Source organism: Mus pahari, chromosome 1, assembly GCF_900095145.1.
Source record: "Mus pahari chromosome 1, PAHARI_EIJ_v1.1, whole genome shotgun sequence".
Lineage (NCBI taxonomy): Eukaryota > Metazoa > Chordata > Mammalia > Rodentia > Muridae > Mus > Mus pahari.
Window position 1 is genome coordinate 31,486,929 of NC_034590.1, and position 12,395 is coordinate 31,499,323.

General features: G+C 40.4%; 1 protein-coding gene and 5 non-coding genes across 12 annotated transcripts in view; all 6 read right to left on the reverse strand.

The window, feature by feature from the left end:
- Nucleotides 1-137: 137 nt before the first annotated feature.
- Nucleotides 138-216, reverse strand: LOC115062817. The gene has a single exon (XR_003842739.1). It is a non-coding gene; the product is annotated as a small nucleolar RNA SNORD115 (small nucleolar RNA).
- A 1,343-nt stretch (nucleotides 217-1,559) lies between these two features.
- Nucleotides 1,560-12,395, reverse strand: part of LOC115064564 — a 74,612-nt gene continuing 63,776 nt past the window's right edge. For 5 of the 7 annotated variants that reach the window (XM_029541889.1, XM_029541904.1, XM_029541884.1 and 2 more), the window contains 6 exons: nucleotides 9,376-9,553; nucleotides 5,415-5,469; nucleotides 4,041-4,117; nucleotides 3,572-3,615; nucleotides 2,136-2,256; nucleotides 1,560-1,756 (listed from right to left, as the gene is read on the reverse strand). In XM_029541889.1, the coding sequence (XP_029397749.1) occupies nucleotides 1,708-1,756; nucleotides 2,136-2,256; nucleotides 3,572-3,615; nucleotides 4,041-4,117; nucleotides 5,415-5,469; nucleotides 9,376-9,398 (369 nt within the window). In that variant the 5' untranslated portion in view covers nucleotides 9,399-9,553 and the 3' untranslated portion in view covers nucleotides 1,560-1,707. Of the gene's footprint in view, nucleotides 1,757-1,798; nucleotides 2,261-3,571; nucleotides 3,616-3,995; nucleotides 4,118-5,414; nucleotides 5,470-9,375; nucleotides 9,554-12,395 lie in introns of those variants that run through there. The other 2 variants (XR_003844407.1, XM_029541881.1) reach the window with 2 other exon arrangements.
- On the reverse strand, nucleotides 1,995-2,073 carry LOC115062813. The gene has a single exon (XR_003842737.1). It is a non-coding gene; the product is annotated as a small nucleolar RNA SNORD115 (small nucleolar RNA).
- Nucleotides 3,855-3,933, reverse strand: LOC115062815. The gene has a single exon (XR_003842738.1). It is a non-coding gene; the product is annotated as a small nucleolar RNA SNORD115 (small nucleolar RNA).
- LOC115062818 lies at nucleotides 7,789-7,867 on the reverse strand. The gene has a single exon (XR_003842740.1). It is a non-coding gene; the product is annotated as a small nucleolar RNA SNORD115 (small nucleolar RNA).
- Nucleotides 9,651-9,729, reverse strand: LOC115062819. The gene has a single exon (XR_003842741.1). It is a non-coding gene; the product is annotated as a small nucleolar RNA SNORD115 (small nucleolar RNA).

Below are 12,395 nucleotides of genomic sequence, written 5' to 3' on the forward strand. Positions count from 1 at the left end.
TGCCAAACAAATTGCACCATAACTGTCCATCTTTCCTCTCATGGGAAACAGGGCAAGGGTATCTGAGGACCTCGCGGAAGTTGACCAAGAGGTCCCCATCNAGTCAAAGGACTGCTTGTAACCCTGTCGCCCTGGTTAGGCCTCAGTGTAATCCTTTTGAGCATGATATTTATGTCATCACCTCTCTTCATGACATTGGGTTGTCATAATTGACCCAGGCCTAGACAGAAAATGGCTANCTATAATTTGATATCACCTAACATACACCCACTGCTTACCTAGCCTTCCAAAAGTCCCTCAAAGTCAAATTGTCACAAGTAACTGGAGAGCGCTGCTGGGTAGAAAGCTCTTCAATTGATGCAAGGGCCCACTTGCTTGAAACTTGGAAGAATGTCTTCCCTAAGTGAGGAAATGAAAAGCTGCCAAGGATCTTTTATTCCCCTTTGTACATAAATGTCAGAGATGCTAGAAATTTTTAGAAGAGTCCACTGGAGTAATGCTATTGTGCAGAAATTCTCTTGTGCCTGCCTCTTATATTACTACCAGCCCAGCACCCAAATGATTTCATGGCTACCATAGAGAAAGTTCAATGAAATTGCAAGGGACCCTTAGCATTTCAACAAAGATTTTGTGCTTCCTTTAGAAGCAATAGCCACATCACATGTGGCCTTCACCCTACAATTTTGAAGGGATTCAAGCTCAAGTTGAGCTCCCTTAGTACAATGGGCCTGAGAACATAACACAACTACAGATAGGTATTTCAATCCTGATTGAAGCAACCAATGGGTTCTTATGCAAAGTTCAAAGGGGGCGTCTGTCCTTCCCTTCCTCTGTGTTGCATGAGAGGACTCAATGAGAAATGGGATTACTTAAATTCTCCTGAGGATCCTGGTTCCAAGCCATAGTACAAATGTCTAGCCATGGATCCATGTGTGTTAAGCTGTAATGGTTGCTCAGCCTCTAAAAAAGTGAAGGTAACCACATTTGCTGGATGCAGCTTTGCCCTTGATGTCATGAATCAGAGTGGTGGAGGTTCCTTTACCCCTGGCCTTCCATGTATCTACCTAAACTGTAGGTCTTTGTTTCCTCAGTGGTTCTGCCCTGAAGTGTAGTAAGAGCCGTATTTAATATTGTGAAGGAAATATGGAAGGTATTGGGACCCAAGGCAACCATGAATATTTCACCCTATCCTTATGGGATAATTTCTTGTGGAGTGATATGTTTGGATTATTTGCCAAAGGGATTGTCCTTTGTGAACACATTATGTGGAGGACAGCACTGAAGGATATCATAGATTACTTTCCTCTCACTGAGGAGGCTCTGTCCCTTAGGCCTCCTGTGTTATGGGAAAAGAAGAGTCCCAAATGGCCTTGAAGCCCTGTGTTGACATCCTGTCCCTATTCATCATAGTCAGGAAAGCATAGAAGTGTGAGATCCCAAAATTCTGTATTAGACATCCACTTTAATCCTTGAGAAATAGGTAAAAATTAGAAGAAAAAAATTATCTGGAGTTTAACAAATTCCTTTACATGTTGCAAATCTAGGGTTCTCCTTGGGAATACCTAGCCTAAATCGTGCTTAGTTTGGTACCTTGCCTACCTTTTTTATTCCTGAATTCCAAAATGGCAGACTGACTCAAAATTGAAAGCCCAAACATGAAGGGATTGCTCAGTGTGGAAGAGGCGGCCTTAGCAATGATCTTTCCTCTTACTTGAGAACTGTGGTTCTTTGCATTCCAAGGTAGTATGTCAGATGACTGCAAAACACCAGAAAAGACTGGGTCATGAGCAATGGGCAGGCATGCAGAAATGCCCAAGAGTAGAATGTGGGACTAGGTGCTTGTTGTCATGCACTGTTTGGCAACCAAAGTGCACCATAACTGTCCATCTTTCCTCTCATGGGAAACAGGGCAAGGGTATCTGAGGACCTCGCAGAAGTTGCCCAAGAGGTCCTCATGGAGTCAAAGGACTGCTTGTAACCCTGTCGCCCTGGTTGGGCCTCAGCGTAATCCTATTGAGCATGATTTTTATGTCATCACCACTCTTCATGACATTGTGTTGTCATCATTGACCCAGGCCTATACAGAAAATGGCTACCTATAATTTGATATCACCTAACTTATGCCCACTGCTTACCTGGCCTTCCAAAAGTCCCTCAAAGTCAAATAGTCCCAAGTAACTGGAGAGGACTGCTGGGTAGAAAACTCTTCAAGTGATGCAAGGGCCCACTTGCTTGAAACTTGGAGGAATGTCTTCCCTAACTGAGGAAAGGGAAATATGTCAAGGAACTTGTTCTCCCCTTTTGACATAAATGTCGGAGATTCCAGAAATTTTTAGAAGAGTCCACTGGAGTAATGCTATTGTGTAGAAATTATCTTGTGCTTGCCTCTTCTAATACTACCTGGCCCAGCACCCAAAAGTTTTCATGGCTACCATAGAGAAACTTCAATGAAAGCACAAGGGTCCCTTGGCATTTCAACAAAGATTTCCTGCTTCCTTTAGAAGCAATAGCCACATTACATGTGGCCTTAGCCCTACAATTTTATAGGGATTCAAGCTCATGTTGAGCTCCCTTAGTACAATGGTCAGGAGAAGATAACACAACTACAGATAGGTATTTCAATCCTGATTGAAAGAACCAATGGGTTCTTATTCAAAGGTGAAAGGGGGAATCTGTCCTTCCCTTCCTCTGTGTTGCATGACAGGACTCAATGAGAAAGGGGATTGCTTAAATTCTCCTGAGGATCCTGGGTCCAAGCCATAGTACAAATGTCTAGCCATGGTTCCATGTGTGTTAAGCTGTAATGGGTTCCCCAGCCTTTAAAAAAGTGAAGGTAACCACACTTGCTGGATGCAGCTTAGGCCTTGATGTCATGAATCAGAGTGGAAGGAGGTTCCTTTACCNCTGGCCTTCCATGTATCTACCTAAAGTGTAGGTCTTTGTTTCCTCTGTGGTTCTGTCCACAAGTGTAATAAGAGTCCTATTTAATATTGTGAAGGAAATATGGAAGGTATTGGGACCCAAGGCAACCATGAATATTTCATCCTATCCTTATGGGTAAATTTCCTGTGGAGTGAGATCTTTGCAATATTTGCCAAAGGGATTGTCNTTTGTGAACACATTATGTGGAGGCCAGCCCTGTAGGATATCATAGAGTACTTTCCTCTCTGTGAGGAAGGCTCTGTCCCTTGTGCCTCCTTTGTTATGTGAAAAGAAGAGTCCCAAATGACCCTGGAGCCCTGTGTTGACATCCTGTCCCTATTCACTATGGGCAGGAAAGCATAAAAGTTTGAGATCCCAAAACTCTGTATAAGACATCCTCTTTAATCCATGAGAAATAGGTAAAAATTAGAAGAAAAAAATTATCTGGAGTTTAACAAATTCCTTTAAACATTGCAAATCAAGGGTTCTCCGTGGGAGAACATACCCTAAATTGTGCTTAGTTTGCTACCTTGCATACCTTTTTTATTCCTGAATTCAAAAATGGCAGACTGACTCAGAATCAAAAGCCCAAGCATGAAGGGTTTGCTCAAATGGAAGGGGAGGCTTTAGCCCTGATCTTTCTACTTACCTGAGATCTGTGGTACTCTTCCTCCAAGGTGGTATGTCAGATGACTGCAAAACACCAGAAAAGACAGGGTCATGAGTAATGGGCAGGCCTTGCAGAAATCCCCAAGGGTAGAATGTGGGACGAGGTGATTGGCAGCATGCACTGTTTGCCATCCTATGTGCACCATAGCTGTCCACATTTCCTCTCATGGGAAACAGGGCAAGGACATCTGAGGACTCCGGGGAAGTTACCCAAGAGGTCCCTATCCAGTCATAGGACCGCTTGTAACCCTATCGCCCTTGTTGGGCCTCAGCATAATCCTATTGAGCATGATTTTTACATCATCACCTCTCTTCATGACATTGAGTTGTCATCACTGACCCAGGCCTAGATAGAAAATGGCTACCTATAATTTGNTATCACCTAACTTACGCCCACTGCTTACCTGGCCCTCCAAAACTGCCTCAGAGTTTCAAATTGTCACATGTACCTGGAGAGGGCTGCAGTGTAGAAAGCTCTTCGAGGGATGCAAGGGCACCCTTTTTGAAACTTGGAAGAATATCTTCCCTAAGGGAGTAAAGGGAAAGCTGTCAAGGCTCTTATTATCCCTTTTTTTTTTTTACATAAATGTTGTATATGAGAGAAATTTTAGAAGAGCTCCACTGAAGTAATGCCAGAAACTCTCTTGGGGCTCCCTAATCTATTTTTACAGGGCCCAGCTCCCACACGTTTTCATGGGCACCATAGATAAACCTCAATGATAGCATGAGGGACCCTTGTCATTACAACAAATATTTAGTTCTTCCTCTAGAAGCAATAGCCATATCAGATCTGGCTTTTCCAATTGTAGGGATCAACACTCAAGTTGGGCTCCCCGAGTACTATGGTCAGGACAATAAAACACAACTACAAATAAGTATTTCAATTGTGATTAAAACAACCAGTGGGATCTTATTCAAATTGCAAAGGTGTCATCTGTCCTTTCCATCCTCTGTGTTGCATGACAGGACTCACTCTGAAATGGGATTGCTTAAATTCTCCCAAGAATCCTGGTCCAGGGCACAATGCAAATGTCTAGCCATGGATCCATGTGTGTTAAGCTGTAATGGGTTGCCCAGCTTCTGAAAAAGTGAAGGTAACCACTCTTGCTGGATGCAGCTTAGGCCTTGATGTCATGAATCTGAGTGGAATGAGGTTTTTTCACACCTGGCCCTCCCTGTATCAACCTGAAGTGTAGGCCTTTGTTTCCTCAGTAGTTCTGCAGTGAAGTTTAGTAAGATCCCTATGTAATATTGTGAAGGAAATTTGAAAGGGACTGGGACCCAAGGCAACCATGAAAATTTCACCCTATCTATATTGGTAAATTTCCTGTGGAGTGAGATCTTTGGAATATTTGCCCAAGGGATTGCCCTTTGTAAACACATTATGTGGAGGCCACCCCTGTTAGATATCATAGAGTACTTCCTTCTCCCTTAGGAAGGCTCTGTTCCTTGGGCCTCCTGTGTCATGTGAAATGAACAGTCCCAAATGGCCCTGGAGCCCAGTGTTGACATCTTGTTCCTATTCTCCTTGGCCAGATAAGCATAGAAGTGTGAAATCCCAAAACTCTGAAATTGTCATCCTCTTTTATTCATGAGAAATTAGAAGAAAAAAATTTTTGGGAGTTGAACCAATTCCTTAAAACTTTGCAAATCAGGGGGTCCTCATGGGAGAACATATCCTAAATCGTGCTTTCTTTGGTACTATGGCATTCCTTTTTTATTCCTCAATTTCAAAAGGACAGACTGCCTGAGAATCAAAAGCCCAAACATGAAGGGTCTGGTCAGTTGGAATAGGAGGCTTTAGCCATGATCTTTCCACTTACCTGAGATCTGTGCTTCTCTTCCTTCCAAATTGCCAATTCATATGACTGCAAAACACTACAAAAGACATGGTCATGAGCAATTATTTGGTTTTGCAGAAATGCCCAAGGGTAGGATGTGTCACTAGGTGTTTGTTGCTATGCAGTGTTTGCCAACCAATGTGCACCATAGCTGTCCTTTCATCTTCTCCTGGGAATTACAGCAAGGGCATCTGAGTCCTCAGCTACTCATCCAAGAGGTCCACATTTAGTCAAAGGACATGCGACCTTAAACTTACAACCTTGTAGGCATCAACACTCAGGTTGAGCTCCCTCAGTACTATGGACAGGACAAGAAATGGATAACTATGTATAGATATTTTAAGTGTGATAAAAGCAACCACCTCATTTTTATCCTAAGTGCAATGGTGACATCATTTCTCTCTAAGCTCTATGTTGCATGTTAGTACTCACTGTGAAATGTGATAATTAAATTGTCCAGATAATTCTGGATCCTTGGTACAGTGCTAAATGTAGGTGACTTTTCTCTCCCTAAAGAGGGCTCTGTCCCTTGGGCCTCCCTGGTCTTGGGAAATGCTGAGTCTCAAAGTTCCCTGGAGGCCTATGTTGAGTTCCTTTACCTATTTGCCATGAAATCAAAAAGGACTGAGACCCCCAAATTCTTACCCGAGTTCTATAATTCTCTGTATTTCAATGTATTTTGTCAGATGATTGCAAAAACACTAGAAAAGCCAGGGTCATGAGCAATGGGACACAGGGCAATGGTACCTCAGGACATCTGGGAAGTCACCCAAGAGGCCTCCAAGGAGTAAATGGACTGCTTTTAAACCTGTCACCTTAGTTGTGTTCAGTTTAATCTTATTGATATTTTTGTCATTAACTCTCTCCATGACATTTGTTTGTCAACATTGAACCATGCCTAGAAAGAACACAGCTACCTGGGCTTTGATATTATCTAACCCCACCTCTTACCTGGCCTGCCAAAACTACCTTAGAGTTACTAATATTCACATGTAAATGGAGTGGTTTGCAGGGTAGAAAGCTCTTCCAGGGAAGCAAGGGTACCCTTTCTTGTAATTTGGAAGGATGTATTCCCTAAGTGAGGAAAGAGAAAGCTGTCAAGGCACTTGTTGGCCCTTCATAACATAAAAATGGGAGTTGTGAGAAATTCTACAAGAATAATACCGGGGACTCGCTGCAGAATTTAAGTAATTGCAACTCCCTGTGAGTGTTATCATGCAAGATAGACCTTGGAATAATACCATTTGGCAGAAACTCTCTTGTGGGTGCCTCTCCTATTCATATCAGGCCCAGCACCCATAAGTTTTCATCGCTACCATATAGAAGTGTCAATGAAAGCAATAAGTCCTCTTGCATTCCAACAAAGACTTGCTGCTTTCTCTAGAAGCAATATCCGCAATTCACGTGACCTTAGCCTCACAAATTTGTAGGGATCAACACTCAGGTTAAGCTTTCCCAGTTCTATGGGCAAGACAATAAAAGGATAACTACATACAGATACTTTTGGGTGTGATTAAATGGAGCAATGTGTTCTTTTTCCAAGTGCCAGGGTAGGATCACTCCTCTCGGAGGTTTATCTTGCAAGATAACCCTTATTATGCATTGAGTTTACTTATATTCTGCTGAGAGTCCTTGACACAGGGGATAGTCAAAAATATCTAGCCATGTATCCATTTTTGTTAAGCTCTAATTGAGTACCATGCCTCTAAAAATAGAAGGTGACCACTGTTGCTGGAGCCGATTAAATAATGGTTTCATAAATCACAGTCACAGTAGGTTCATTATACCTGGCCAGCCCTGAATCAGCCTTATAGAGGCCTTTGTTTCCTCGGTGATTCTGCAGTGAAGTTTCGTAAGAGTCCTAAGTAACATTATGAAGGAAATTGGGAAGGTAGTGGGACCCAAGGCAACAATGAAAATTTCAACATATCCACATGGGTAACTTTCCTGTGGAGTAATAGCATTTGGAATACTTGCTCAAAGCTTTGCCTTTTGGAAACACATTATGTGGAGATTACAGAGTACTTCTCTCTCCCTAATGGAGGATCTGTCCCTTGGGCCTCCAGTGTCATGGGAAATGCTGAGTCCCATACAGCCCTGGAGGTTTGTGTTGGCATCCTGTAACTATTCGGTGTATAAGCAACAAATGTGGAGGCCCCAAAATTCTGAAAGTGTTATCTTCTTCTATCTATGACAAGTAGGTCATAAATATGAGAGTAAGAATTCTCAGAAGTTCAGCAAATTCCTTAAAACTTCTTAAAACAGGGGGTCTACATGTGAGAACATACCCTCAGCAAAGTTGCCCAAGCTGTCAGCAATGAGAAAATGGATTGCTAGTAACTCTGACCCCCCGCTTGGTACTCATTGTAATCCTATTGAGCATGATTTTTATGTCATCACCTCTCTTAATGACATTGTGTTGTCAACACTGACCCAGGCCTAGACTGAACACAGCTACCTGTGCTTTGATATCACCTAACCCCACCTCTTAAGTGGCCTGCCAAAACTTCCTCAGAGTTCTTAATGGTCATATTTTAATTGAGAGGGCTGCAGAGTAGAAAGCTATTCCAGGGATGCATGGGCACATTTGCTTGAAACTTGGAAAAATGTCATCCCTACGTGACGAAAGGGAAAGCTTTCAAGGAATTTGTTGGCCCTTCTTTACATAAATGTGGGAGTTTGGAGAAATTCTACAGAGTAAAGCTGGAATAATGCTGTTGGGCAGAAACTCTCTTGTGGCTGCCTCTTCTATTCATACCAGGCCCAGCACCCATAACTTATCATGGCTAACATACAGAAACATCAATGAATGCACATAGGACCTCTTGTATTCCAATAAAGTCTTACTGCTTGCTCTAGAAGCAATAGCCACATCACATTGGACTTTAGCCTCACATTTTCTGGTATCATCATTCAGGTTGAGCTTCCTAGTACTATTGGCAGGAGAATAAATGGAAAACTGCATCGAGTGTTTGTTTGTTTGTTTGTTTTTGAGTGTGATTAAAGTGAGCAGTCTGTTCTTCTTCAAAGTGCTAGTGGAGAGTATCATTTCTCTCCAAGGTCTATCTTGCATGATAACACTCACAGGGAGTTGCAATTACTTAAATTCTGCAGCGAGTCCCCGGTCCATGTGACAGTGGAAAATGTGTAGCCATGGATCCATTTGTGTTAAGCTGTAATGGATTGCTGTGCCCCTATAAAGTTTGGTGACCACTGTTGCTTTATTCAATTCAGGCCATGGTGTCCTGAATTACAGTGGCATTGGGTTCCTTTATACATGCCCTCCTCCCCATATCAACCTCCTAGTTAGGTTATTTTTTTCTCAATGATTCTGCCATGAAGATTCGCAAAAGACCTAATTTATACTATAATGTAAATTTAGACGGTAATGTGACCCAAAGCAACAATGAAAATTTCAACATATCCACATGGGTAACTTCCCTGTGGAGTGATAGCTTTTCAAATATTTGCTCAAAAGTTTGCCCTTTGGGAACACATCATGGGGAGGCCAGCCTTGGTACTCTGTATAGAGTACTTCTCACTCACTAAGGAAGGCTCTGTCCCTTGTGCCTCCCTTTTATATGTGAAATGTTGAGCTCCAAATACCCTTGGAATCCTGTGTTGATTTCCTGTACCTATTCGCCATGTAAGCAACAAAGATGGAGACCTTGAAATTCTGAACGTGTTATCCTCTTCTATTCATGATCATTAGATCATAATTATGTGGGTAATAATTATCTGTAGTTGAATAAATTCCTTAAAGCTTAGTAAACAAGGGGACTACATGTGAGAACATAACATAAATCTATCTTAGTTTGGTACCATTGCATATCTTTTCTATTCATAAAGACCAAATGATCAGATAGGCTCAGTATTGGAAACCAAAACATGAAGGTGCAGTCCATTTGCAAGGAGAGACTTTAGTCAAGATATTTTCACTTACCTGAGATCTGTGCTTTTCTGCATTTCAAGGAGGCATATCAGATGACTCAAAACACCAGAAAAGACAGTGTCTGGAGCAATGAGTGGGCATCTCAGACTTGCACATGGGTAGAATGTAGATCAAGGTGCTTGCAGGGTTTGCCAAAAGTGGTGAACCAGGCTCATGCAGGATTTCTCTCCTGGGAAGCATGGTAAGGGCATGTGAGGATATCAGGGAAGTCAACCATGAGGCCCCCAATGAGTAAAAGGACAACTTGTAACTCTGTCCCCTGGATTGGGCCTCACTGTAATCCTATTGTGCATGAATTTTATGTCACTACTTCTCTTCATGACATTTGGTTTTCTTCATTGATCCAGGCCTACTAAATGTATCCACACAGCTAAGTTTCCCGAGGAGTAAATTAAAAAAAAAAAAAAAGTGTTCTCACAGGTTTCCTTTATAGTACACATCTTTTGGTGGCTGGCCATTTTGGAAATTTATAACCCCATTTCTCATTTATTAACCAATTTTTTTGTCCCTTGAATCTTTAGGGTCATAGAAAATAACAATTTTGAAAAGGGCTTTGATGTATGCCTTGAGTTCCTGTAACTTATCATCAGATTCATGGAAAGCCTTCTTGATTATATTAAGAAAGTCTTCTTTAATGAGCAAAAACGTGAGCTTTCAGTGCCCTTTTTTCCCCTTCTTTCAATAAAAAATTTAAGGTCAGTGAGTCTGTATAACAACATTAAATGGACAAAAACATTGATCAGTGTCCATATTGTAGCAATTTATTGTATTGTTTAGGACCCAACACAAAAATTCTTCTTTGCTACTACATTTTTCAGGTCAGAGGACAAATTGATCCATACTTAGACTCACTATTGTCTCTTTACACAATAATTAGTACGCATCTGTCATTAACCTGCCTGCTGTAAAGGGACCCATTTTCTGATTTGCTCCCAGAGTGAAATGGACTGGGAAAGATAAAATCAACTAGACATGTGTGTAGGAGCTGGTTGGAGTTGAAGTACGTACTGCTTATTATAAATAGGAATAGTCAGATTATTTTCATATAAGGCCTAACCTGAAGTTTGAATCTCAGCAATGAAAGAATATTAAAAAGTGTAAGGGGAAAAGGTCAAGTTACCTATAAAGGTAGACCTAACAGAATTACATCAGACTTATATCCAGAGACTATAAAAGCCAGACTATCTTGGGCAGATGTCATACAGAACCTAAAAGTAAATAAATGCCAGCACACTCTACTATACTGAGCAAATTTTTCAATTGACATACATAAAGAAGATATTACATGACAAAAACAAATTTAACCAATATCTTTCCACAAACCCAGCACTACAAAGGATAATAGATGGAAAACTCCAACACAAAGGAGGGAAACTACACTCTAGAAAAAGCAAAAATATAATCATTTTGCTCCATATAGGAAGCATACCTAAGTTAAAAAGGAAAGACTCTCCCTCAGAGTAAAATACTGGAAAAAATCTCCAAGCAAATGGTTCCAAGTAACAAGCTGAAGTAGACATTCTAATAGTGATTAAAATTGACCTTCAACGAAAAGTTATCAAAAAAATAAGGAGGGGTACTTCATAGTCATCAAAGGCAAAATCTACCAAGATGAACTCTCAATTCTGAACATCTATGCTCCAAATGTAAAGGTACACACATTCATAAAAGAAACTTTACTAAAGCTCAAAGAAAACATTGCATCTCATACAATAATATTGGGAGATTTCAACACTCCCCTCTCAGCAATCGACAGATTATGCAAGCAGAAACTAATCAGAGACAAGTTGAAACTAACAGAAATTAAGAACCAAATGGATTTAACAGGTATCTATAGAACTTTCATATTAAAAAAATATAATATAACTTCTTCTCATCACCTTAAGGAGCCTTCTCTGGAACTGATCATATAATTGGTCACAATAATGCTTCAACAGATACAAGAAGACTTAAATAATTCCATGCATCCTAATAGATCACCACGGACCAAGGCTGGTCTTCAATAACAACAACAACAGCAACAACAACAACAACAAATAGAACAGAATGCCCACAGACACATGGAAGCTGAACAACGCTCTACTCAATGATAACTTGGTCAAGGAAGAAAGAAAGAATTAACTTAAAGTCCTTTTAGAATTTAATGAAAATGAAAGCCCCACATACCAAAACTTATCAAACATAATAGAAGAAATGCTAAGAGGAAAACTCATAACTCTAAGCAACTCCAAAAAGAAACTAGAAAGATCATTCCTTAACAGCTTGACTTTACACTTTAAAGTTTTAGAACAAAAAAGGAAATACACACAAGAGGAGTAGCTGGCAGGAAATATTCAAACTCGGGACTAAACCAAACATCTAAAAACAATAAGAACTATACAAAGAATCAAAAAACAAACAAACAAAACAAAAACAAAAAACAAATAAACAGGAGTTGGTTCTTTGAGAAAATCAACAAAACAGATATACCCTTAGCCATACTAAACAGAAAGCAGAGAGACAATATGCAAATGAAGAAAATCTGAATTGAAAATGGAACCATAACAACAGAACCCAAGGAAATTAAAAACAGTGATCAGATTTAATGCAAAAGTATTAACTTAACAAAACCTGAAAATCTGGATAAAATGAACAATATTGTAGACAGATACAAGGTACAAAATTAAATCAGGATCAGATAAACCATCTAAATAGTTCCATAACCACTAAAGTAATCATAGCAGTCATTAAAAGTCTCCTAATCAAAAAACAAAAAACAAAACAAAAACAAAAAATCTCCCCAAAAACCAAAAAACCAAAAACCAAAAACCTAAGGTTCAGATGGGTTTAGTGAAGAATTCTAACAGATCTTTAAAGAATACCTAATATCAACACTCTTCAAACTATTCAACAATAAAAACAGAAGGAACTTTCTCTAAGACCTGAAGGGGGCTGCAACCCTGTAGGTGGAACAACAATATGAACTAACCAGTACCCCCTGAGCTTGTGTCTCTAGCTGCATATGTAGCAGA